The 25,934-nt window shown below is 45.2% G+C and overlaps 1 protein-coding gene across 2 annotated transcripts in view; it reads left to right on the top strand.

Annotated features, from left to right (window-relative positions):
• serinc5 (serine incorporator 5) overlaps positions 1–25,934 on the top strand; it is a 126,825-nt gene that overhangs the window by 10,707 nt on the left and 90,184 nt on the right. For both annotated transcript variants that reach the window (XM_085982034.1, XM_085982043.1), the window contains exons 2-4: positions 23,632–23,799; positions 25,208–25,386; positions 25,499–25,581. In XM_085982034.1, coding sequence (XP_085838160.1) covers positions 23,632–23,799; positions 25,208–25,386; positions 25,499–25,581 — 430 coding nt within the window. The remainder of the gene's footprint in view (positions 1–23,631; positions 23,800–25,207; positions 25,387–25,498; positions 25,582–25,934) is intronic.

The following is a 25,934-nucleotide window of genomic DNA, read 5'->3' on the forward strand; positions in this document are numbered from 1 at the left end:
TATCATCTGCAAACTTTGATATGTTACACTCGGTCCCCTCCTCCAAATCGTTAATATAGATTGTAAAGAGTTGGGGACCCAGCACTGACCCCTGCGGAACACCACTTGTTACTGATTGCCAGTCTGAGAATGAACCATTTATCCCAACTCTCTGCCTTCTGTTAGATAGCCAATCCTCTATCCATGCCAGAATATTACCCCCAATCCCATGATTTTTTATCTTAAGCAATAATCTTTTGTGTGGCACCTTGTCAAATGCCTTTTGGAAGTCTAAATACACTACGTCCACTGGTTCCCCTTTATCCACCCTATATGTTACTTCCTCAAAGAACTCCAGCAAATTTGTCAAACATGACTTCCCCTTCATAAAACCATGCTGACTTTGTCCTATTAAATTATGATTATCCAAATGTCCTGTTACTGTCTCCTTAATAATGGACTCCAAAATTTTACCTACCACAGATGTTAGGCTAACCGGTCTATAGTTTCCAGCCTTCTGTCTACTACCCTAATTCAAATTAATTTGTCACTAATAAATCCAATAGGGAATTCAGGTAAAACTTATTTACTCAGAGAGTGATTAGAATGTGGAACTTGCTACTGCATGAAGTAGTTGAGGTGAGTAGCACAGATACATTTAAGGGGCAGCTAGATAAGTAAATGAGGGAGAAAGGAATAGAAGGTTATAGAGGGGAGCATGTTTCCCTTGGCTGGAGGGTCTAGAATGAGGATACAGGGTAGGACATTTAGGACTGATGAGGAGAAATTTCTTCACTCAGAGGGTGGTGAACCTGTGGAATTCTCTACCACAGAAGCCTGTGGAGGCCAAGTCACTGAATATATTTAAGAAGGAGATAGATAGATTTCTAGACACAAAAGGCTTCAAGGGGTATGGGGAGAGAGCAGGAATATGGTATTGAGATAGAGGATCAGCCATGATCATATTGAATGGCGGAGCAGGCTCGAAGGGCTGAATGGCCTACTCCTGCTCCTATTTTTCTATATTATGCTGATAGGGGTAAATGGAGTAGGGTAGGAGGAGGCTCATGTGGAGCCAATTGGGCTGAATGGTTTGTTTCTGTGCTGTAAATTCTATGTAATTGGAAAATTCAAGTAGACAGTCATTTCTGTTTTTTGTAAGGTTAGTTGAAACATGAAATTTCTCTCATCCACCTATTGAGATCCTTCCTCCTACCGTCTGGACAATGGGAAGGTGAAGTTTCCATTGTCAGCTATCAAGTGTTGCTCCATAATTCAACAGAGTATATTTCTATGGGGCTGGCGTGGTTTTCCCAGATTTTCCATCCTTTTCTCTTTCTCACCGCCCCCCCCACCCCCCCCCCCCACCCCTTCCCATCAAAATAGCGCTGTGCTACTTCATTCCTGTCTCAGGCCTGATTGAAAACAACTGAACTTCACCTACTGAAAGTTACTGAGGTTGACTGCCAGTCAAGTTTTGGGTTACCTAACTCCCCTAGTGATCTGTAAAAGAGCTTCATACATCATTTGGCTAGGAGTTTTTTTTTTAACTTTGCAGCTATAAAACGCTGTGTTATGCTAGGCTATGAAACAGGTGAGGCGAGAGTATTTCTTAATTCACTGATATGCACAAATTATGATTTTGTGCATGTTGGCCCGTTCAAATGTATTCTAAATATTTCATTTTCAGAGTTTCCAGTTTTCAGTGCTCCTTTTTTTTTTAAAAAGGTACTTATTTCAGACTCTTTTTGGTTGCATTAAATTGAGCTTTCTTGATGTTTCTGTCTTTCTTTTGTTTTAAATAAATGGTAAAATTGGGTACAAAAAACCCCCAAGGTAGAGCAATATTGTTTCAAACCTGTCTGACCCATTTCGCTGTTGTTTTGACAGATTGAGGTAAGAAAAGTAACGTATCTTAGAGAAACATTGGGCCAAAATGTACTGTAACTGGCCAATGAACGGCGGCTGCTGTTGGTTAAGACTTGCCCTTGCCCGTTTAACTTCCATGAGCTTTTGCACTGGAAGTTGCTGTAAGTTGGGGATCCAAAAAGTGCAGCGCCCTCTACAGGGAAACTGGGACCTGTGTGAACAGGGCAAGCAACTGTGTATCTCCTTAACCAATCAGATTGAAGAATTGTTAATAAGCAGCGCAGAGTTTAGAAAAATGAGAGGGGATCTCATTGAAACGTATAAAATTCTGACGGGGCTAGACAGACTGGATGCAGGCAGGATGTTTCCCTTGGCTGGGGTTTCTAGAATGAGGGGTCACAGACTCAGGATACGGGGTAGGACATTTAGGACTGCAATGAGGAGAAATTTCTTCACTCAGAGGATGGTGAACCTGTGGAATTCTCTACCACAGAAGGCTGTGGAGGCCAAGTCACTGGATATATTTAAGAAGGAGATAGATAGATTTCTAGACACAAAAGGCATCAAGGGGAGAGAGTGGGAATATGGTATTGAGATAGAGGATCAGCCACGATCATATTGAATGGCGGAGCAGGCTCAAAGGGCCGAATGGTGTACTCCTGCTCCTATTTTTCTATGTTTCTATGAGTCTGAACCAGGTAGTGTCAGTTAGAATATTGAATTCAATGTCCAATCTGGTATAGAAAGCAAAATAAAGAGGGAAAGAAAGATTGGATTAAGAGAGAGAAAAAAGAGACAGAAAGAAAAACTTATAAAAATTTAATTTGAAAAAAACATCAACAACAATTAAAAGCTGAAGGAATGAGACTCCACACTTGTAAAAGTTAATTTTCAGTGCCAGAGAGGTTGTTTGGCAGTAATCAAGACTAACCATTCCGTTGAAATGGTACTTGGTCTGAAATGGACAAGCCTTAACTTTCTGTGGCAAGTTTAGTCCGTATCTACGATGTCAGTACAGGAACTTCATGCCGGGCAATATATTTGAATGGGGAGCGAGATGATGAGATGCCGTTTTTGCGGAGCTTATGGCAGAGTGGCACATCTCGGACAGCAACTTCAGGATTTTCACGTTTATCTGCGCATGTGCACTCGTCCAATTTGCGTATAAATAATGGTGAGCACTGTTAGCCTCACTGTTATTTTTACAGTAAATTCTGGCCCAATACCACATTTAACATCGGAAAATAGGTATATGTTTGAGTTATTTTACTTCCCCCCCCCCCCCCCCCTAATTTGGATGTTTTATTAGTATAGAAACAGGATTAGACCATTCTGTCCCTTGAGCATGTTCCGCCATTCAGTTAGATCATGGCTGATCTGTATCTTAACTCCATCTCCCCGCCTTGGTTCTATAACCCTTGCCTAACAAAAATCTTTCAATCTCAGTTTTGACATTTTCAATTGACCTAACCTCAACAGCTTTTTTTTTGGAAGTGAGGAGGAAAGAGTTCCAGATTTCCACTACCAGATTGAGTATTATCAAAACATTATTTCATTTAATTTGGGTGAGGGGGTTTATTGGGTTTTTATCAGTTTAAAAAAAAACCCAGATACGACTAATGCACATAGGAGAATTCTAACAATACATTGTGGCAGAACCACTGAATGACTCTGGCTAACTATATAATTCTCTTTTAATGATGTTCTAACACCAGCCTAAACCTGTACCATTGTGTTAGGCATTACTGTGTTTTGTATATAGAGTTTGCATGTACGGGGCGTGGCCCCTTTAAGAGCGCGGGCAAACGCGATGATGTCATGTCGCAAACCACGGGACTGCCCAGGCAGTCCTCGTGGCATCTCCTTTGAGAAAAACCTGTTTGATTGTTCTCTTGTGTCGATCGCCGTTATTCGTAGGAATTCGTTAATTCCTACATTGGTGACCCCGTTTTTGTGAACGTTTTCACAAAAGAAGAGCACAGCATGGAAGCAAATGCCGTTTCGCTAAAGCTACTGCAGTTCTGGGAGCAGCAAGTGCCCTCGTGGTTTATTCAGGTCGAGGCCCAGTTCGCCCTGAGGAACATCGATGCAGATCAGACCAAGTATCTTTACGTGGTCTCCGCACTCGACAGCTCTACCGCCTCTCGCATCGTCAGCCTCCTCGAAAACCCCCCAACGGAGCGCAAGTATGAAACCCTCAAAGCGCGGTTACTGCAGGTTTTCGGGCTCACAAAATTGGAGCGCGCCCGTCGATTACTCGCTATGCCCAGGCTCGGGGACTCCAAGCCTTCAGAGTTGATGAGCCAAATGCTCACACTCCTGGGCTCAGATCGGGAATGTTTCCTATTCCGCGAGATTTTCCTCAGCCAACTGCCTGAACAGGTACAAGCTGCCCTGGCCAGATCTGAAACTGAAGACTGCGCAACACTTGCTGCGGAGGCTGACAAAATTTTCGCTGTAACTCGGCAGTACTGCGCCGCCACGAGGCACCCATCCCCCGCAGACACCGCCCCAGCTCGTCCGCCTGCTGGGCTGTGTTTCTACCACGCGCAGTTCGGCGCGAAAGCGAAGCGTTGCCGCCCTCCCTGCAGTTTACCCAAAAAAAACGACTGACACTACGACCACCGAGGAACGGGTCTAACGGGCACCCCGCAGCTGCGATGGCGATCGGCAACACGGGAAAATTGCTCTTCTTCACTGATACTCTCTCCGGTTGTCATTTTCTGTGCGACACCGGAGCGCAGTGCAACATTTTACCCGACTCCGCCCTCGATGTGCAGACGGGGAATCACGGCCCCGCCCTTGAAGCGGCCAATGGCGGAACAATTCGGACCTTCGGCAGACGGCGAGTGGAGTTGTGCCTCGGGGGGCAACGTTTTCATTGGGAGTTTGTTACGGCCAAAGTTTCCCAGCCCCTCCTCGGCGCGGATTTCCTGTGCGCCAACAGCCTCCTGGTCGACGTTAGGAACCGGCGGCTGATCAATGCAGCAACTTTTAATTCTCTTCCGTGTTACCGCAGTAACACTACGTCATGCACCGTCTCCTGTGCATTCCCGACTCCTGATGAGTTCGCTCACCTGCTCAGCGAATTCCCCGACCTGACAAGACCCACGTTCTCCTCCACAGCCACGAAACATGGTGCGGAACACCACATCACCACCAACGGCCCCCCGGTCTACGCGCGGGCCTGGCGCCTAGAACCTGGCAAGCTGGCGGTCGCAAAGGCGGAGTTCGCAACCATGGAATGGTTAGGGATTATTCGCCGGTCGAATAGTCCCTGGTCTTCACCCCTCCATATCGTCCCGAAGCCTGGCGGTGGATGGCGGCCATGCGGTGACTATCGACGACTAAATGACGCCACCACTCCTGATCGGTACCTGATCCCCCATATCCAGGATTTCTCTGCCCATTTGGCAGGGAACACCGTGTTCTCAAAAGTCGACCTCGTCCGGGGCTACCACCAGGTCCCAGTTCATCCACAAGACGTCCAGAAGACCGCAGTCATCACCCCATTTGTCTTCTTTGAGTTTTTACGGATGCCGTTTGGGTTAAAGAACGCCGCCCAGGCTTTCCAACGTCTGATGGACTCCGTGCTGCGGGACCTCAAGTTCCTCTTCGTCTACCTGGACGATATTCTAATTGCCAGTCCTACTAAGGAAGAACATACCTGTCACCTGCGCACCCTTTTTCGACGCCTCAGCCAACACGGCCTGATTATCAACCCGGCCAAGTGTCAGTTTGGCCTGCACCAAATTGACTTCCTGGGGCATCGCATCACCTCAGAGGGAGCGGTTCCTTTACCTTCGAAGGTAGAGGCGGTGACGTCCTTTCCACGCCCGCAGAACATAAAGGCCCTGCAGGAATTCCTAGGCATGGTAAACTTTTACCACCGTTTCGTGCCTAAGGCAACACTACTCATGCAGCCCCTGTACGAGGTCCTCAAGGGCAAGACTGGCAAGAACCCGGTAGACTGGACGGATAACATGGCCCGAGCGTTCGCCGACACCAAAAGCGCCTTAGCCAACGCAACTATGCTGGCGCACCCGCTGCTAGGAGCCACCATCGCCCTCACCACCGACGCGTCGGACTACGCAGTCAGTGCCGTGCAACAGCAGTGGGTGAACGGGACATGGCAGCCATTGGCATTCTTCAGCCGTCAACTACGGCAGAACGAGAGAGCATACAGCACGTTCGACTGGGAGTTGCTTGCCCTTTTTATGGCCATCCGCCAGTTTCGGTTCCTTCTGGAAGGACGTCCTTTCACCGCTTTTGTGGACCACAAGCCGCTGACCTTTGCAATGTCCAAGACCGCCGAACCGTGGTCAGCCCGACAGCAGCGTCAACTGACCTACATATCCAAATTCACCACGGATATACGACACGTGGCCGGTAAGGACAACCTGGTGGCAGACTGGCTCTCCCGCACGATCGTCAATACGGTTCATTTGGGCATCGACTACGCCCTCATGGCAGCGGACCAAGCCTCAGACCCGGAAGTCCAAGCTTACCGAACGGCCATCACTGGTCTCCAGTTGGCCGACGTCAAGTTCCATTCGGCAGGTACCACGCTCTTGTGTGACATCTCCGTACAAGATCCTCGCCCTGTCGTGCCGGTCGTCTGGCGCTGCAAAGTGTTCGACGCCATACATGGGTTGTCACACCCTGGAATGAAGGCCTCTCAGAAACTGATGTCAGCGAAATTTGTTTGGCATGGCATGCATAAGGATGTCCGCGACTGGGCCAACACCTGCGTGGTCTGCCAAAAGGCCAAGGTACAGCGCCACATCAAAGCTCCGTTGGCCGCCTTCGCAGTTCCGGAGCGCCGTTTTGACCACGTCAACATGCACCTGGTAGGACCACTCCCACCCTCCCATGGTTTTTCACACATCCTGGCCATGGTTGACCGCACCACCAGATGGCCAGAGGCAGTCCCCCTGTCATCCACTACTTCGGCGGACGTGGCCAGGGCGTTCATTGCCTCCTGGATCGCCCATTTCGGAGTACCCGCCGATATTTCATCAGACAGGGGACCGCAGTTTTCCTCCGAACTCTGGAATGCAGTGGCCCAAGGACTCTGTGTCAAATTACACCGCACCACAGCCTACCACCCACAGGCGAATGGCCTCTGCGAACGCTTCCACCGGTCAATGAAGGCCGCCCTGAGAGCCAGCCTCCAGGACGCTGGATGGGCAGACAAGCTACCGTGGGTCCTGTTGGGCCTTCGCACGGCCACCAAAGAAGACCTTCACTCGTCATCAGCGGAGCTTGTGCATGGTCAGCCGCTGCAGGTCCCAGGGGACTTCCTACCAACATCGACAGAGCAATGGTCCGCGTCTGCCCAGCTTGCTAGTCACCAAGAGGCGGCCAGATGTTTCGCACCGGTGCCCACTTCATACCATGGGCCGCAGAGGTCACACGTTCCCATGGAGCTTCACAAGGCTGAATACGTTTTTATTCGCCATGACGCACATAGGGATCCGCTCAAGGCCCCATATACCGGTCCCTTCCGCGTGCTGGAAGCGGGACAAAACCTTCACGGTAGATGTCGGTGGTAAACCGGACCACGTTTCGGTCGACCGCTTAAAGCCAGCACATTTGGACCTCGACCGCCCCGTCGAGACAGCACAACCGCCGAGACGGGGTCGGCCACCCGTCGTCGTTACGGCAGACCAAGTGCGACCGCCCGCCAGCCGCCCTGCAGCCTCCGCCTCGAGAGTACAGGAGTCTTTCTGACCCCTCACCGTTTGACTTTGTCCGTTAAAGTGAATTCTGGGGGGGGCGCATGTGGCAGAACCACTGTGACTCTGACTCTGGCTAACTGTATATAATTCTCTTTAACGATGTTGTAACACCAGCCTAAACCTGTACCATTGTGTTAGGCATTACTGTGTTTTGTATATAGAGTTTGCATGTACGGGGCGTGGCCCCTTTAAGAACGCGGGCAAACGCGATGACGTCACGTCGCAAACCACGGGACTGCCCAGGCAGTCCTCGTGGCATCTCCTTTGAGTAAAGACCTGTTTGATTGTTCTCTTGTGTCGATCTCCGTTATTCGCAGGAATTCGTTAATTGCTACAACATAATCAAAACACAGAACAGTGTCTCCTACAGCCAGTTTTAAAACTTGGACATACAATCCAACTATACCCTCAACAGCACAAAGCAAGGGCCTACCAAATGAGTTAGTAGCCTGGCATCTAGAAGGTTTTTAATTATTGGCATACTTGCTTTGCTAGATCACAAACTAACATCAACCAACCTGGAGACTGAAGAGTTTCTGACTATTGGATCTAGGGTGAAGGAGGGGGGAAAAAACCCAGCATCCTAGGACAAAGTCTATTTTTGAAATGTGCTTTAGCACCAGGATGTTTTGCTAATGAATAATTTGGTCAAAACAGTTGATGTTTCTATGTTGGGGAAAGCTAGTGTGATAGCTGACACACCTCACTTGTGTATTTGGCTCAGGTTGTTTTGCTTTTACTTACAAGCAAATAATGCTGTTGATTCACAAAATAAAATACTCTTCATTCTTTTCCACGTGAATGTCCACCTCCGTGACTAATCAAAGCATGTGATGTGATATTTATTTAGGCAGAATGTTGCCCATTCAGCCAAAAGGACCTCTGTTGAAAAGGACGGAAGAGTTTTACAAATTATTGCCTTGATCAGTAAAGTAATCAAATAAAAATATGACTGAAATACAGTGAAGTTTAGTGTACTTGCAACTAAATAAGCGACCTTTTTATTATTGTTTAAATTCCCTGAAACTAGTGCCAGCCTGCTTTATTTTCTTCAAACCACACGTATATGAGAGGGGAAATCTAAAGTCCATGAGGCAGTTAAACCTAAATTGAACTTCTGTTACTTTCGTCTGGTCCCTGTGCACGTGTTTCACTGAACGCATAAGTAAACAGGAAAAGAATTTATAAAAATGTACCAAAGTCTGCCCATGTAAATGTACTTGTGTGAAAGTGTCATTCTCTCTAAGCAAATTTTGCCATCCACCAACCAGGATACGCTGATTAATTTAAGTGATAGCTAGTTAGTTTGTCAGAAAGTATTCACCAAAAGAAAGAAAATCACATTTTTAGTTCAGGGTTCAGTAACTGTACAAATTTGGATGGTTATTTGAGGTCGCTGTGACTTTCCATCTATCTCCTCAGTCTTCAGATCAAACTCCACCACTGACTTTTTTCTTTCTCTTTAATATCCTCTGTACTAGAGCTATTGCTGGTTCATAAATTGGGATACAGAAGTGAAAAGTATTGATGCCAAGCTTTAGGAAAAATTGTGCATTTAATGAGAGAGCAGGAATGGGATGCAGTTAATTTTCTGCATGCATTCCCTCTGGGCAGGATGACTTCATTGTGGCTCCCTTCTGCTCTATAGTTCTTCTGTAAAACTTTCCAGAGGTTTGACTCATAAACACAACTGTATTTTTCTTATTTTGGGAGCCAAATTCTGTGGAAAGTTTTGTCGTACAGCCATGAGAGCACAAGGCGCCTTACTGTGGTGCCACCCTTTTGGAGAATTGCATGAATGAGACACAGTGGCCACCCCTTGGGTAGAAGAACACAAATAGGAATTCTGCACCACATAGTAGGACATGGCTCTGAGCACTTGGTTGAAGATTTCGTCCTTGGGGAAGCCATTGACAGTGAATCTGGAAACAAAATCCTTTTTTAAAATGACTGGCTGCTGCATGGGTACTAATGCCAGTATTCAAAGATTCTTAATCAGACACCATGCCGTGTTTTGGCCTACCAATCCTAAAGAAACCATAACCGAGTTAACCAGAGCAATTTGTTGTGAAGGCACTAATGTGGCAATCAGTGTGTTTTGTGTTTGATCTGGAATGGACCTTGAAATAATAGTAACTTGCCAAAATATTTCTGTCCCCTCTTACAGGAAGTTGCTTAACCTTATTACCTTTTATACTAGTAGTTTACCATTTGGTAGAGAGAGCACCATCATTGCTCAGTCTTCCGACTCCAAATTAGTGTAAATGGCAGAAGGGGATAAAGAAGAGAAAACCTATGCCTACTTTCCCTCATAGAATAAAAAGGAAACAAACCAATTACGTAGAAACTGTGCTGGGGTGGGAACCTTTTTTTAATCCTGGATTTTTTTTTAAAAGGTCCCCACCCCAGCACAGTTTCTACGTAATCGGTTTGTTTCCTTTTGCTTGTTTTTGGAGCTGAAATGCAGTTGCTGCCCTTTTAAAGATTTAATCATTTGCCAGAAATATTTAAAGTCTTCAAGTAACTTTTCAGTCTTCCATGACACTGGTAAAGTACAGCTTCCAGTTCTGGCTGCGGAGCAATAGTTAACCCACTTTTTTTTTTAAAAGGCTGCTTTACAAAAGTGGCTCTTTACAAAACAAAAGTAACTGTGGGCACTAAAACATTTAAGGATTGAAGAGCTGTTCGAACTGCACTGCCTGTTCTTTGACAGTGAAACAAATGCATAATACTCCCGCTAGTTAATAATGTGTTAATGATTGACCAGCCGGTCTGGCTCATTAACGAGTCCTGAAGAGGTAGGATTCTTGCTGGGGGATGGGATTCTTCCCACTCCTCTCCAGATAATCCTGCAAGCAGATAATCCTGCAAGCCAATACCCTAACGGGTCAGTGCTTCCAGCTGGAGAAGCAACAAGGGTCCGTGAAGCACTTCAGTAGGATTGGCAGCAGTGCCATTGGAACTCGGGCAGAATGCCCGCTCTTACAACTTTGTGTTTGTTTTTTTTTCTTCTAACAGACATACTAGTGGCATTGTTCTCCTTAGTGCAGAGACAGTTAAGGGGAGATTTAATAGGGGTGTTCAAAATTACAAAGGGATTTGATAGAGTAGGGAGAAACTGTTTCCACTGGCCCTCATCCCTCAGCTGGAGTATTGTGTCCAATTATGAACACCACACTTTAGGAAGGCCTTGGAGAGAGTGAAGAAGAGATTTACCAGGGATGAGGGACTTCAGTTATGAGGAGAGACTAGAGAAGCTGAGATTGTTCTTCTTCGAGCAGAGAAGGTTAAGGGGAGATTTAATAGAGATGCTCAAAATTATGAAAGGTTTTCATAGTGTAGATGGGGAGAGACTGTTTCCACCGGCAGATGGGTCAGTAACCAGAAGACACAGATGTAAGATAATTGGTGAAGAACCAGAGGGGGGATGAGAAGTTTTTTTTTTTACGCGGTGAGTTGTAATGATCTGGAATGCATTGCTTCAAAAGATGGAGGAAGCAGATTCAATAGTGAATTGGATATACAGTATACTTGAAAAGGAAACATTTGCAGGGCTATGGGGAAGGAGTAGAGTGAGACTAATTGGATAGCTCTTTCAACAAACCGGCACAGGCATGATGGGCCGAATGGCCTCCTGCGCTGTATGATTCTAGTGAGCTACACAGTTTGAACTGGTTAAGTCCAGCAGTACCCTTGCACATACAGGAAACTCTCGATTTACCGGCACCTAAATAACCGGAAATCTCTGTTAACCGGCAAAATTCAGGAGTAGGCTCAGGTAAGTTTTACTTCATATTAGTGGCCGTTCCTGGATCTGTGGCCGTGTAACCGGGGTTCCTGCGCCTGTTGCTATGCAACAGGGACGCCTGGATCTGTGGCCGGGGTTCCTGCACTTGTTGCCATGCAACAGGGACGCCTGGATCTGTGGCCGTGTACGGGGCACCCGTACCTTTTACTATACCTCTCTGTAATCCGGACTTTTTGATAAACTGGCACCACGCCGGTCTCGTCGGTGCTGGATAAAAAAGAGTTTCCTGTATTTGGAGCTTTCTAAGCTTTGGCTGTTACTAATCTGTATTTAAGCTCTCTGGACTGAGGCAAGTGTGGTTTGCCCAGGCAAGCAGAAATTCTACGATGTGGATTTCTCAGTAGCTTAGTTTAGAGACTCTTGAGCACAGAGATGTATTTAGGTGTATATCAGACTCTTGGTTGACCAAAAGATGATCGTAAATAGCAAATCAAAGAAAAAAATCTCTATCGAACCTGTGCTACTATACAATATTGTAAAGATCAAAATAGATCTAATGGAATCCTGCCATACACTGTACGTCAGGAGCAGGGACAAATTGAAACTTGTTTGAAAGTCTTCAGCAACTTTCTTCTTACTGATAGTAATTTAAGACTTTTTCAAAGAAGCACAAGGTATGAAAAATAGAGGTTGCCCTTGATTAATGATTTGTTTAGACTACTGTTACAGAAATGTACAGCTGTTATGGTAGACAGTGCTGTGATCTGCAGCTGCCTCATGGAAACTCAGTATCGCATGCTAATATTGAGGTAATTAAAAGTTTTTGTGCCAAGTTGCATGAATAAGGGCCACTGCACACTCAAATCTGTCAGCATGCTCTTTGAATTCTGTGATCTGATAAGTTTTAAATTAAAAACAAGCCTGTAGAGTCACAGTAAAAACCTCTAAACTTCATACATGTAGGGATAACAGTAATACAATTTGTTTGTTTGTTCTATTTCAAAACAGTAAAAATTCTACATGTAGCTTATGGTTTCTTATCTGCTATGTTTTTTAAAAAAATGTTACGCTAGAAATGGCCTTGTCCTACAGATCCAGGTATGAGATGGCAACACACTATATAGGAAACTTTTTTTTATCTGGCACAGACGGGACCGACGTGGTGCCGGTTCATCAAAAATTCCGGATAACCGAAAGCTATAGTAAAAGATACAGAGCTGCGAGCTCCGTATAAAGCAACAAACCCTGTTGCAGCGTCAGAACAATGGCCACAAGTTGCAAGCGTCTCTGTAGCTTAGCAACAGCTGCAGCCACACCCTTGCACAGCAACAAATGGAGGAAAGCAAGTAATAAAAGTTACTTGAACCTACTCCTGAATTTTGCTGGTTAACCGAGATTTCTGGTTATTTAGGTGCCGGTAAATCGAAAGTTTCCTGTATATAGACTGAGCTGTGTGTGGTTGGGACCCAGCTGATTCATCGTCTATTCAGATGCATTGGTGATGTGACTAAGCCAGTTAGCTATTTCCTGAAGTGTTGACTCTATCCTACCTTGAAGAATCACTTGTGGCTTCCTAGATGACTGCCAGCCACACAAGGACTTGTCTCTGGTCCATGCTGCAGATGTGGTAGGGTTGGGGTGGTTGGGTGGGGGGGGGGAGTGGAGGGGAAAAGTTACTCTTTTAAGTAAATTATCCTTCGGTATTTGCATTTTGTTCTCGGGATGTGGGTGATGCTGACCAGGCCGCAAGTATTGCCCTTCCCTAGTTACCCTGAGAAAGTGGTAGTGAGCCTACTCCTTCAACTGCTGCTCCCACAGTGGTGTTGGGCATAGGGAATTCCAGGATGTTGACCCAGTGACGATGGAAGAATAACATCCAAGCCAGGATGGTGTGTGATGTGGGTACGGTAGTCTAGTGATTATGGTATTGTTAGTGAGTTCAAATGCTGCTGTGGCAAATGTGAAATTGAAGTCAATTTGTGGAGTGGTATCTGAAAATAGCCACTGGATTCTTGTTAAAAAATCCAAGTGTTTCACTAATGCCCTACAGTGAAATGAAACAACCGGTCTGGCCTACGTTTGACTCCAGACCCTCACTAGAAAGAAAGTCTTGCATTTATATAGCGCCTTTCACAACCTCATAACATCTCAAAGCGCTTTACAGCCAATGAAGTACTTTTTGAAGTGCAGTCACTGTTGTAATGTAGGAAACGCGGCACCCAATTTTCTCACAGCAAGGTCCCACAAACAGCAACGTGATAATGACCAAAATAATCTGTTTTAGTGATGTTGATTGAGGGATAAACATTGGCCTGAACCGGGGAGAACTCCCCTACTCTTCTTCGAAATAGTGCTACGGGATCTCATCTGAAAGACTGCGCTCCCTCAGTACTGCACTGAGTGTCAGCCTAGATTTTTGTGCTCAAGTCTCTGGAGTGGGAATTGACCCCACAACCTTCTGACTCTGAGTCCTGCTTAAAAATCTCCTCCCTAACCTTTTCCAGTTCTGACGAAGGATTTGACCCAAAACGTTGACTCTGTTTCTCCTCTCTTCGATGTAGCCTGACCTGCTGAGAGTTTCCAGCACTTTCTGTAGTTATTTCAGATTTCCAGTATCCGCAGTATTTTGCTATTGAACCAACTGAGCCACAGCTGACACTATGTAGTTGTCTATTAATGCCCTCGGGGCAACTAGGGGTGGACAGTAAGTATTGCCTTGACAGTGTTGCTCACATATAAAGGACAAAGAAACCTTGGCAGTGTTGTTCCCATTGTTGCTCTTGCCTTTCCTAGTGGTAGAGGTCACAGGATTGGGAAGAGCTGTTGAAGTAATTTGGTGGGTTGCTTCAGTGCAGCCTGTAGGTCATACATACTGCAACCACAGTGCACCGGTAATGGAGGGGCTGAATATTGAGTCCAGTGATAATTGGCCAGGTTAGATTTATTCTGTGTTTTGTAGTAGGCATCCCCGGGACAATTTTCCAGATTGTTGGATAGATACCAGTGTCGTAGCTGTACTAGAACAACTTTGCTACGGGTGTGTCTAGCTTTGTTGTGCGGGTCTTCATCACTACAGCTGAGATGTTGTCGGGGCCTATAGTCTATGCCGTGTCCAGTGCACTCGGTCACTTCTTGCTGTCCCTTGGAATGAACCAAATTGATTGGACACTGGCATCCTAGATGGTAGGGACCTCAGGAGGAGGTCAAGTAGAATTGTCCACGTTTTAGCTGAAGACGCTTGAAACACTTTAGCCTTGTCTCTTGCATTCATGTGCTGGGTTCGGTCACGATTGAGGATGTAGATGTACATGGAGCCATCTCCTCTTGTTAGTTACCTTATCATCCATTCTCGACTAGATGTGATTGGAGCTTTGCAAAGTAAAGAGCCGCCAGCCACTAATGAGAAGATAATGACCCGTATGGACGTACAGCACGTTGCAACTAAAGTCGAGTGTCCACAATGTTCAATTTTATTTTCTGGTTGGAAATGCATCCCAACTTAATCATCTGGGTTCCCCCCCCCCCCCCCCCCGTATTTTTGGAGAATTCCTGAGAGCTCCTGATTTTCGTCGCTGAGGTGCCTCGGGAGCAGTTCCATTTGTGACAGGGAGTTCTTTACTTTGCTTTTACTACATCTGTTGACGCTGAGCGACACCCCACAATGACTCAGAGCAGGGCAGACAGGAAGCTTATTTGTGTGTATTTTACTGGAATGGAGATTTTATTTACATTAGAGGACTGATACAGTTCTGTGAAATATTAGTAATTATTGATGTGTGCCGATATTGGTGTCATTAGTGGAGTGGAGTTAGTGACAGCCGTGTAATCTGTATTTCTGTCTTATGGTGCCTGAGAGTCACAAATCAAAAGCAGTTGGAATTTTTTTTCAAATTAGTTAATGAATAACAAAACATTCAGTTGATAATGCAGTTGGAGAACTGCACTTTGACTAGGTCACAAGAAAGCTTTGATTGAACCATATGACAGGCACACATAGAGGCTATCATGTGGATTCTTCCTCCATTCATTTCACTGGCAGTTTTTATATTGTTTTAATGTATAAAGGAAATTTAATTCAATTAAATGTAAAAAAGGCTAGGTCTGCCTTGTGTCTAGCTACCAATTGGCTTTGGTATAACATTTAGAGGAAGAAGTCACTGTGATGGCTCATAAATTTTCTTCGTCTAAAATGATCAGATTTAGAGACAGTGTATCCTCGCATCCAGGCTGGGATTATTAACTAAGAGTGGACAGGAAGATTTCCAATGAAGCCTACTCCTCTATATGTGTAATATTGCATGCTTGCTGTTATCCCCCCTCTACTGTTTACATACGGGGAATTCTGTAACCTATCGAGACTGCTCTTTTTGTCTAAACTTTTGCACAAGTTGGTACCCTGCTGTTCACCGGGCTTTCTCACAGTTCTGCATCTAAAGGAAAACCACGCCTGTTAAACCACTTTTTTATATTGTTCTTCGTCTGCTGGCTCGGGTCCTAGCTCCTGCTGTTTGTATAATTGCCTATTGTAAAAGCTCAACATTGTGATGTAGGCACAGCCCTTTGATGATATTGTGAAGTATTTTGTGCTCGTGACGTTTAGTTTATGGCATCATTAACTTTTTAAGAATTGAGCGAGAAACCCAATAACTACAGACCTGTCAGTTTAACATCAATTGTGGGGTAGTTACTGGAACCTAACATCAGAGATAGAGTGACTGAGCACTTGGACAAGTATTAGCTTATCAAAGAGAGTCAGCACTGATTTGTGAAGGGTCGGTTATGTCTGACTAGTTGAATTTTTTGAGGAAGTCACGAGCATGGTGGACAGGGGAATGTCTATGGATATTGTGTGTATATATGGACTTCCAGAAGGCATTTGATAAAGTTCCGCACAAGAGATTATTACCCAAAATGGGAGCGCATGGAATTGGAGGTAACCTTGTGACGGACCGGTATTGGTTGGGAGGCAGGAGACAGAGTAGGGATAAAGGATTCATTCTCTAATTGGCAGGATGTGAAAAGTGGTGTTCCCCAGGGGTCTGTGCTGGGGCCTCAGCCTTTCACAATAAATATCAATCACTTGCTTGAAGGAATCGAGAGTTGTATATCCAAGTTTGCAGATCACACTGAAATAGGAGGCACAATAAGTTGTGTGGATGGGAGTAGGAAGTTACAAAGGGACGCAGACAGACTAAGTGAGTGTGCAAAACTACGCAAGATGAACTTCAATGTGGGGAAGTGTGAGCTGATCCACTTTTGGATCTAAGAAAGACAAATCAACATATTTTCTTAATGGTGCGAGACTAGGAGCTGTGGAGTATCACTTGGATTTAGGTATCCAGGTGCACAAATCAGTAAAAGCTCGTGAACAGGTACAAAAAATAATCAAAAAGGCTAATGGAATGTTGGCCTTTATCTCGAGGGGGCTGGAATTCAAAACCTTGGTCAGACTCCATCTGGAGTACTGCGTTCAGTTTTGGGCACCGAACCTCCGGAAAAGGGTACAGCGTCGAATCACTAGAATGATACCAGGGATTAAAGGGTTAATTATGAGGACAGGTTGCATAACATGGCTTGTATTCGCTTGAGTTCAGACGGTTGAAGGGTGATCTAATCAAGATGTTTAAAAGTATTAAAGGATTTAATAGGGTAGATACAGACAAACTATTTTCCCTGGAGGAATCCAGAACAAGTGAGTATAATCTTAAAATTAGAAAAGCAAAATAATGCGGATGCTGGAAATCTGAAATAAAAACAAAGCGCTGGAAACAGTCAGCAGGTCAGGCAGCATCAGTGGAGAGAGAAACAGAGTTAAAGTTTCAGCTCGATGACCTTTCATCAGACTCTTCCCTTCCTCGACTTCTCTGTCTCCATTTCTGGGGATAGGCTATCGACAAACATCCACTATAAACCCACTGACTCCCACAGCTACCTGGACCACACTTCCTCCCACCCCGCTTCCCGTAAGGACTCTATTCCATTCTCCCAGTTTCTCCGTCTCCGCCGCATCTGCTCTGACGATGCCACCTTCCATACTAGTGATTCCGCTATGTCTTCCTTTTTCCTCAACCGAGGATTCCCCTCTACCGTGGTTGGCATGGCCCTCGACTGTATCCATTCCATTTCCCGCACTTCTGCTCTCACCCCTTCCCCTCTCTCCCGAAACCACAATTGGGTTCCCCTTGTCCTCGCCTTTCACCTCACCAGCCTCCACATTCAACGGATCATCCTCCACCATTTCCGCCACCTCCAGTGTGATCCCACCACCAAGCACATCATCCCCTCGCCTCTCCTTTCAGCATTCCAAAGGGACTGCTCCCTCCGGGACACCCTGGTCCACTCCTCAATCGCCCCCAACACACCCTCCCCTTCCCAGAGCACCTTCCCATGCAAGCGCAGGAGGTGCAACACCTGCCCTTTTACCTCCTCCCTTCCCACTGTCCAGGGACCCAAACACTCCTTCCAGGTGAAACAGCGATTTACTTGTACTTCTTACAATTTAGTATACTGTATTCGCTGCTCATGATGCGGTCTCCTCTACATTGGGGAGACCAAATGCAGATTGGGTGATCGCTTTGCGGAACACCTCCGTTCAGTCCACAAGTGTGACCTTGAGCTTCCGGTCGCCTGTCACTTTAATTCTCTGCCCCACTCCCACTCTGACCTCTCTGTTCTTGGCCTCTTACACTCTTCCAACGAAGCTCAGCGTAAGCTCGAGAAACAGCACCTCATCTTTCTATTAGGCACTTTACAGCCTTCTGGACTCAACATAGAATTCAACAATTTCAGATCATAACCTCTGCCCCTATTTTTTCAGATGGCAACTGTTGATGATTCTGCTATTCCCATTTACACCTCTTCTGGACCCATCTTTTGTTTCTTTACTTGCCCCATTACCATCTGCTTTTGCTCTGTACAATCATACCTTTTGTCATTTAATCTCTCCTGCCTTCCACCCTATCACAGACCTTCCCTTTTGTTCTTTCCTCCCCTCCTCCCTTTCCCTTGCATAAAATCTGTTACATCTCTAACTTTTTCTAGTTCTCTCCACAGATGCTGCCTGACCTGTTGAGTATTTCCAGCATTTTCTGTTTTTATTTCAAATTTCCAGCATCTGCAGTATTTTGCTTTTGAGATATTAGGGCAGATGACCAAAAGCTTGGTCTCCGAGATCTCTGCGCTCCTCTTGCGCATTCACCATTGGCAGCCGTGCCTTCAGCTGCCAAGGCTCTGGAATTCCCTCCCTAAGCCACTCGTTAAAACCTACCTGTTTGAACGAGCTTTTGGTCACCTGTCCTAATGTGCCTTATGTGGCTCGGTGTCAAATTTTGTTTGATAACGCTCCTGTGAAGCGCCTTGGGACATTTCACTACGTTAAAGGTGCTATAAAATACAAGTTGTCGTGAGAATTAAGTGTGTGTGGTCGAGTCCATGGTAGGGTAGATTGTATGTAGTCTGTGGAAGGATCAAACAAAATGGTTGGTGGTTGTTCTATGCTTTCCTATGTTCTTAATCGGGACCTGTATAAATCACTGAAATAAAATGCTGTGCCTCCCTCCCCCTCACCATTGTAATGAATACTGATGACTTTACCCAGACAGGCCAGTTTAACTATCTCCCGTTGCATTTTTATCCTCTTCCAGCCATTTCTAGATAGAAGTTTCTAATGTGATATTTGCCAGAGGTTCAGCCACACAACCCAAAAAAGGTTCTTTTTTTATTTCCATCTCCCCCAGCAATGTGTTTAATATGAAAACATGGGGAAAACGAGTACAAACTCGAAAAACAAACTTATTGAGGAGTCCTTTTGCTGCTGTACAAACGCACCGACTCCAAAACCCATACCTCGGTCGCCCCAACACTCTGGTATGTGACCGGCACACTGCCGTACTTGACTGCAGCTTGTCCAGAAGGTTGGGAGGGAAAGCGGAAGGTTTAATTAATGTGACCGGATACTTACATAAACATTCACATGTACAAGATTTTTCAAAGGAAAGAGTGTTTCTTTCATGCACAAGTTATTAAAAAAAAGCAAACATTTGATGTTAACGTGAAACATATGCAGACAGATGGAAATAGAAATAACCAAAAAGTGAAATGTAAATAGTCTCCCCGCCCCTTGTTACAGTTCTATGGATGCAAAACTCTCAAAATGTTTTTCATTTGTGGCTTTCTGAGATCTTTATTTTTTTTTCTACGCTAGTGTAAGCTTATTTTGATGTGAACGGAACTTTCCAAATACTGTGCTGCTGAGATGAGATGTCCCTGTGTCCTTCACTGGTCCCACAGGACCTTGTACCGTCTATGACCTAAAAAGTGCTTATATTTCTGGGGGGGTCAGGTGGCCCACTCCCAGATCTCTGCTGATGCTGCTGTATGATAAGCTGTTAGGAGATATGCAAGAACAGCCTAATGTGAATCTCGCAGGGGAAGGGGAAGAGTGAGAGAGATCGAGTGTTGCACGTATCCAAGTACTGGGCTTTCTGGAATCTGAATGCAGATTTCCCTCCACGTTATGACCTGAAATTTGTACGAGCTACACGTAGTATTGATTCAAAAAGTATATACGAGTTGCATGATTTAAAGAGCACAGTGAGAGGTGACCATCGATTCATAGAAGTTTGCAGTGCGGAAGAAGCCGATCGGGGAATTTTTCGGGTGGGGGGGGCATCAGTGGGCAAGGCACGATTAGTGGTGGGTTGGGTGGGAAAAAAAATTCTTTTGACTGCGGGTCGGGACCCCGCCACGCGACTTTCCCAGATGTCGGGTCTGTCAGGGCTGAACAGACCCGACACGCAGTGGCGAGGGAGGCAATTCAGGTCATTATGAGCTTGTTAACAGCCCATTAAGAAGTATTTTGAGCTCACCGTACCATTTTACGAAGTTGTCCACAGAGTCCACGCTGCTCGGGGATCACGTCCGGTGAGGAGGTCGGGAGTTGTATGACCATGGGATCATCTCATTACTTGACAGCTGAAAACGTGCTATAAAAGCTCCCATCTCACAGCTGTTCACTTTCCAAGCTCAGAAGCTGTTGCTTACTGCATTTGGAAGACAGATTGAGCTTTATGCAGCTTGCAAGTGTTTGGAGCAAACTCCCTATCCACTGTCACCTCATAGGAACAACCTCTCTCACCATTGACAGATCGCTTCTGTCATCTCAAGTTCACCTGCCATCTATTACATCAGCATCAGTGCCCTTGAAACTATCTCACCTTGGTCCTCAGAATCTCACCAGGATCAGCCCCAACAACAACACCAACTTTCTCCGCAATCAACTGATGCTGCACAGAACACAGGGCATCAGCACCCAACTACATTGCTGCCCGGGACGCCAGGGATGGCCTCACCATGACCAGATTTACTTCACTTGACGCTGTATACCCTGGATGCCACATGATGTGCCAGGTTGGCACCACCCCACAACAACACCATAAAGCATCCCTACAATGCCCAAGCCATTCCTTTCACACTCATCGCCATTGTGGGGGGAACTGTTATGTCTTGCCATTCACTGCAACTCATTAAGCAACTTCCTAAGGTTCACACAAATCTGTCCAAGAACGCAAGGTGTTGAAAATAAAGATTTCAATGTTTGACACCACATTAACAGAAACATTACATGAACATTGGCTAAAACACCCAAGTGCCTACCCTCATGTGTTGTTAATTGGTATGATTGGACTAGGATGAGGGTGAGTGTGAGGGGTGGCTAGTGAGATGGGGAAGTGATAATGTAGATAGAGAGGGGTGGGTGGAGGTGCAAGGTAAGTTGGTGTGAGTAAGGATGTGCAGGAGTAGGGTAGGGAAGGCAGAGTGATGGGGGTGTGATGAGAGGCACAGCAGGATGAGGTAAGCATATGGAGGGAGTCATGGGAGAGCCTGGGTGGAGCCCTGCACCTCTGTGCAGTGTTTGCAACACCTCAATGCTGTAGAACACTGACGACACAACTGCCAAAATAAATTTGCTCATGGTCCCTTTAAGGAAACTGGCTGATGACGTGTCATCAAATGACATCATCAGACCCATTTCCTTCAATTGGCTGGGAAACATGCTGGGCGGGCTTAACCAGCCCAATCAACGTAAAGTCATTCTACACAGCGGGCTCGAACCAGCAGCGGGGTCGGGACCCGCCACCAACGTCGCCCACCCCGGACCTGCCGAGGATGGGGAAATCGCAGCCTTTGGGCAGGATTTTCATTGGGCCGTGGAGTCAGGATTGGAGGCGTGTGGGGGGTTAAAATCCTGAAATCGGGTCCCGCACCCAACCCGCCTCCATGCCAGTTTCAAAGGAGGCGGTTACCCACCCCGCACTGGGACCCGCCTACCTGAGGCGGGAAGGGATTAGTGCCAATTAACTGCCTGTTAACAGGTAGTTAACGGGCAGTTTTTAGCCTAATCCCTATTTGTAAGGTTGAAGTGTGGGATTCCCGACGGCTCCAAACCACGCCAAGTTAGAGGAGGCGGGTCGTCGGGATGAAGGACTTGGAGGGGTCGAGATGTCGGTGTTCAGGTGAGTGATGTGTGCATGAGTGCAAAGATAAGTGTGTTTGGTGTGTTTAAAGAAGTTTAAATTACCCTTTCAGCCTTCCTTCCTTTAGGTCTCAGGAGTCCCTCATCTCACCGGCACAGAAAGCAGAATGGCTGCGAACTGTCAAAAGTGACAGCCTTCAGCTTTCTGTGCAGGAGAGATTTCTAACTGAGTCTGTGGAGAAGGACTCAGGTTAGAAGTAAGACTGTCAGTGTTTGACAGCTTCAAACAGCTGTGAAACGCTGATATTTCATCTGTCAAAACCTCTTGACATGAAATTTCTGTCTCTGACGTCACCTGTTGCCAGGTGGCCCTTAATTGACCTGCTGAGCCCACTGGGCGGGCTCAACAAGGTCAATCAACTTAAAATCGCGTGGATTGGCCACATCTCGAGGGAGGCGGGACTACAACCCCGAAAGTTGTAGTCCCGCCTCCTACCCGACTCCTGAATGAAAATCCAACCCTTTGTGTCTGTGCCGGCTCTGCTAGGTGAATCCAATCCTAGTGCACTGCCTTCTCCCCATAGCCCTGATAAAACGGTGGTAGAATTCTTATTGCCTGTATTTTGATTGCATTATATTTTGATGAAGTTTCTATAATAAGCAGAGATTTATTTTTACCATTTGTCACTCCACTTGCTGTTGGTGTGTCCCCAGAACTCTGACTTTGATGTTTACACTTTTATAGCATTGCGTCATGTTTCACAGGGTTGTCCCAAAGTGCTTTCGTATAATTACTTGCTTTGAGGTAGAATGTTTGCTGTTACGTAGGCACTCATTTTGCACACAGGAAGATCCCACAAGTTCGTGTGGTTTGAATGCCCAGTGGATATGTTTTATTCCCCTGATGTTGGGCTGAGGGAGAAATGTTGATCAGGAGACAGAACTCACAGTCATGGACAATCGTGCAGCCTGGACAAACTGAGTTTAAACTCCAAATACAGCGTCAGAGACACTAATGCTTGTCCTTTTTACTTGACAATCTAATGTCATTATTCTCAACTTCTCGCCCTGCTGTACTTTTTGACAGGCTTAAACTCATAACATTGGGTAATCGGCCTGCAAATGTGCTGAATGTTTTAGTGCCACAATCTACTGTATCAACTTTGGGCTAGAATAAGGGGACTCAGGTTCACACTAGTAAAGGCAAATTAGGGACTTGATGCCAGGAAGTTCGTCATCATACGACGCATGATCAATACATGGTATTTTCTTCTGGATAAGGTAATAGAGGCAAAAACCTTGAAATCATTTAAGAATGAGCTAAGTGTTGTGATTGGAGGATGGTAGGCATGGATGAGCAGAAATGGGCTGAATGGTTTTCTCATTCGTATCCATCTTGTGAAGTGATTCCAAAATTGGATTGTAGCAACTGGTTCAATCTGATGAGCAAATTTGGCCAAAGGGCTGACATATTCACTCAGAAGGTGGTGAATCTTTGGAATTCTCTACCCCAGAGGGCTGTGGAGGCTCAGTCGTTGAGTATATTCAAGACAGAGATCGATAGATTTTTGAATATTAAAGGAATCAAGGGATATGGGGATAGGGCAGGAAAGTGGAGATGAGGTAGAAGGTCAGCCATGATCTTATTTCTGAATGGTGGAGCAGGCTCAAAGGGTCAAATGGCCTAGTCCTGCTCCTATTTCTTGTGTTCTTGTGTTACCATTAGAACCGATCTTGTGAAGAACCGATTAATGTTTATATCTGATGTAACCGATTTTTCAATAAGTTATTAGAAACTTTCATTTCCTTTCTACCCTCAGCTGGCCTGTTGCTGTGGCTCCAGCGATTGCTCTCTCTGCTGCAGCTGCTGCCCAAATATTAAAACCTCCACGGGGACCCGAGTCATGTATACTCTCTACCACATTCTAGGAACCATCGTCTGCTTCCTCATGATGTCGCCAACTGTGGGTTTAGCGTTGAAGACGCATGTAAGTAACCAATCATGCCATTACGTCTTTGAGGCCAGCTTGATGTATGCTCTCTGACAAATTGTCACGTCGCTGCGCTGACACTTACCAGCACTGTCTGTAACCACATTCAGCTCCAATAAATCCTGGATTGCCGGGTAGAAGATTTAGCACCAATTGGGGACTTTATTGGGACTTTACATACTGACTCAAATCAAAAATATGGAAGTTGTACAACTTAATAATATCTAAGGAAATGAAGTAAAATCTATAAAATCTAAATTGATAATGCAATATTTGAATAGTTCACTGAAGTCTCAGGATTTATTCCTTCGCTGAAGGACATTAGTGAACCAGTTGGGTTTTTTAACAATAATCCAGCAGCTTCATGGTCACTTTCACTGATGCTAGCTTTTTTTTAATTTTCAGGTTTTGTTTTAAACTGAATTCATATTCTCAAACTGCCATGGTGGGATTTGAATTTACGTTCTCCGGATTATTAGTCCAGGCCTCTGGATTACTAGTTCAGTAACATAACCACTACACTACTGTACCTGGTGACTGCTGTTTTGGATTTTGTTGAACTGTGTTTAACCCTCATCTAGACTCTTGCTGAACTGTGTTTCATTTTAGAAAGTCCCAAATGACATGGTGGCGGGAGAGCATAAACTGACAATAAAATACTAAGTGTTGGGAGTGTTCTGTTTTATAATGCTCCATCAGAGAATTGTGGATTTTTATATGAAAAAGAACTTGTATATCTGTTCACAACCAAGAGGCCCTCTCTGTACTCTAAGGGTTATCCCGTTCCAAATTGGAAGTGTCCATCTATTGGGAATTTATAGTTTTGGGATGGTAAAGGATTAAATATTCAGTACGGACAACATTTAACACAATCGGTTAAAAGCTAAGGTTGCAGTGCTGTACAGAATAAAATGTTTCAAAGCTCAGCTTGAACCTTCCTCCTCTCCTTTGGATTCTGAGATGGGAATAGTTTTGAGAACAATGCAGGAACTGTAAGCAAAGAATAACGAGCATTGTACTAATGGGTTTGGCAAACTGCTGCTCTCTAAGTGAGCACAATAAAGTTTTAGAGCTATTTAGCACTTATAGTTTATTGTTTTCTCACTGGGTGATAATTATTTTATTAACCCCCGGTGAGCAAACATTGCAATATTAGCACTCCATCAAAATTTGACCTCATTGCATGTTCTTACATTTGATTCCCTTGTAGTAGCTGTTTATTGTTTCTATATCCTTCAGCCACTGGCCAAGATGGTTTGGACAGATCCTTTCACGGGCATAGACATGGTGCTCTGTGATGGACCAACACGAGGCAGAATACAAGGTGTAGGTGAAATACAGGGGCAGTGATCAGACAATGGTAGGAAACAGTGACCTTTTATTCATTTTGCTCTCCTTTTTCCAGGTTCCCTTCTATAATGAATTTTGTAACACTATTCAGGCGGGTGCTGGTTGTGAAAGGCTTGTCGGCTACTCCGCTGTTTACAAGGTCTGCTTCGGAATGGCCATATTCTTCTTCTTTTTCTTCATCCTGATGATCAATGTGAAAACCAGTAAAGATTGCCGAGCATACCTCCACAATGGGTCAGTGTCATTTAAGGCCTGTGGGCCTGTTTGATGAATGACAACATGGCAGTTCCATTTTAGAATAAGGCTTTTATTTATCGGCGTGTTAATGTCTGTGTTCTGTGTCTAGGTTCTGGTTTGTGAAGCTTGTGGTGTTGGGTGGAATGTGTGCAGGAGCTTTCTATATACCTGATCAGGACACCTTTCACAAAGGTAATGCTATTTAACAACGAATCCAATTGACTGCTTCATATTGTCCTTTTGGGGACTTCAGCATCATTTTTGTGTCGAGGTCTTTCCTAAAGTAACATAATTTAGATGTGTTTCTAGTTTATCTTATTAGTCTATCTTGTAAGTGCAGTGGGTTCATTGTTCTGAAGACAGATATCCCCCAAAAATGGTCTATAAACTGATAGTTATAGAATTGTTTGAAAAGCAGGCATAAAAAGGCAAAAAGTCACTTTTTTAAAAATTAACTAAAATCTTAAAGCCTTGCCTAATAACACCATCCAGAAATCAACAAGTTAATAAAAATTCTAAACCTGTTACCTCAGTAACTTCAATTA

The sequence above is a fragment of the Somniosus microcephalus genome, chromosome 1, assembly GCF_052327205.1.
Source record: "Somniosus microcephalus isolate GS21.2 chromosome 1, FLI_Smic_1.0, whole genome shotgun sequence".
In the NCBI taxonomy this organism is placed as follows: Eukaryota; Metazoa; Chordata; class Chondrichthyes; order Squaliformes; family Somniosidae; genus Somniosus; species Somniosus microcephalus.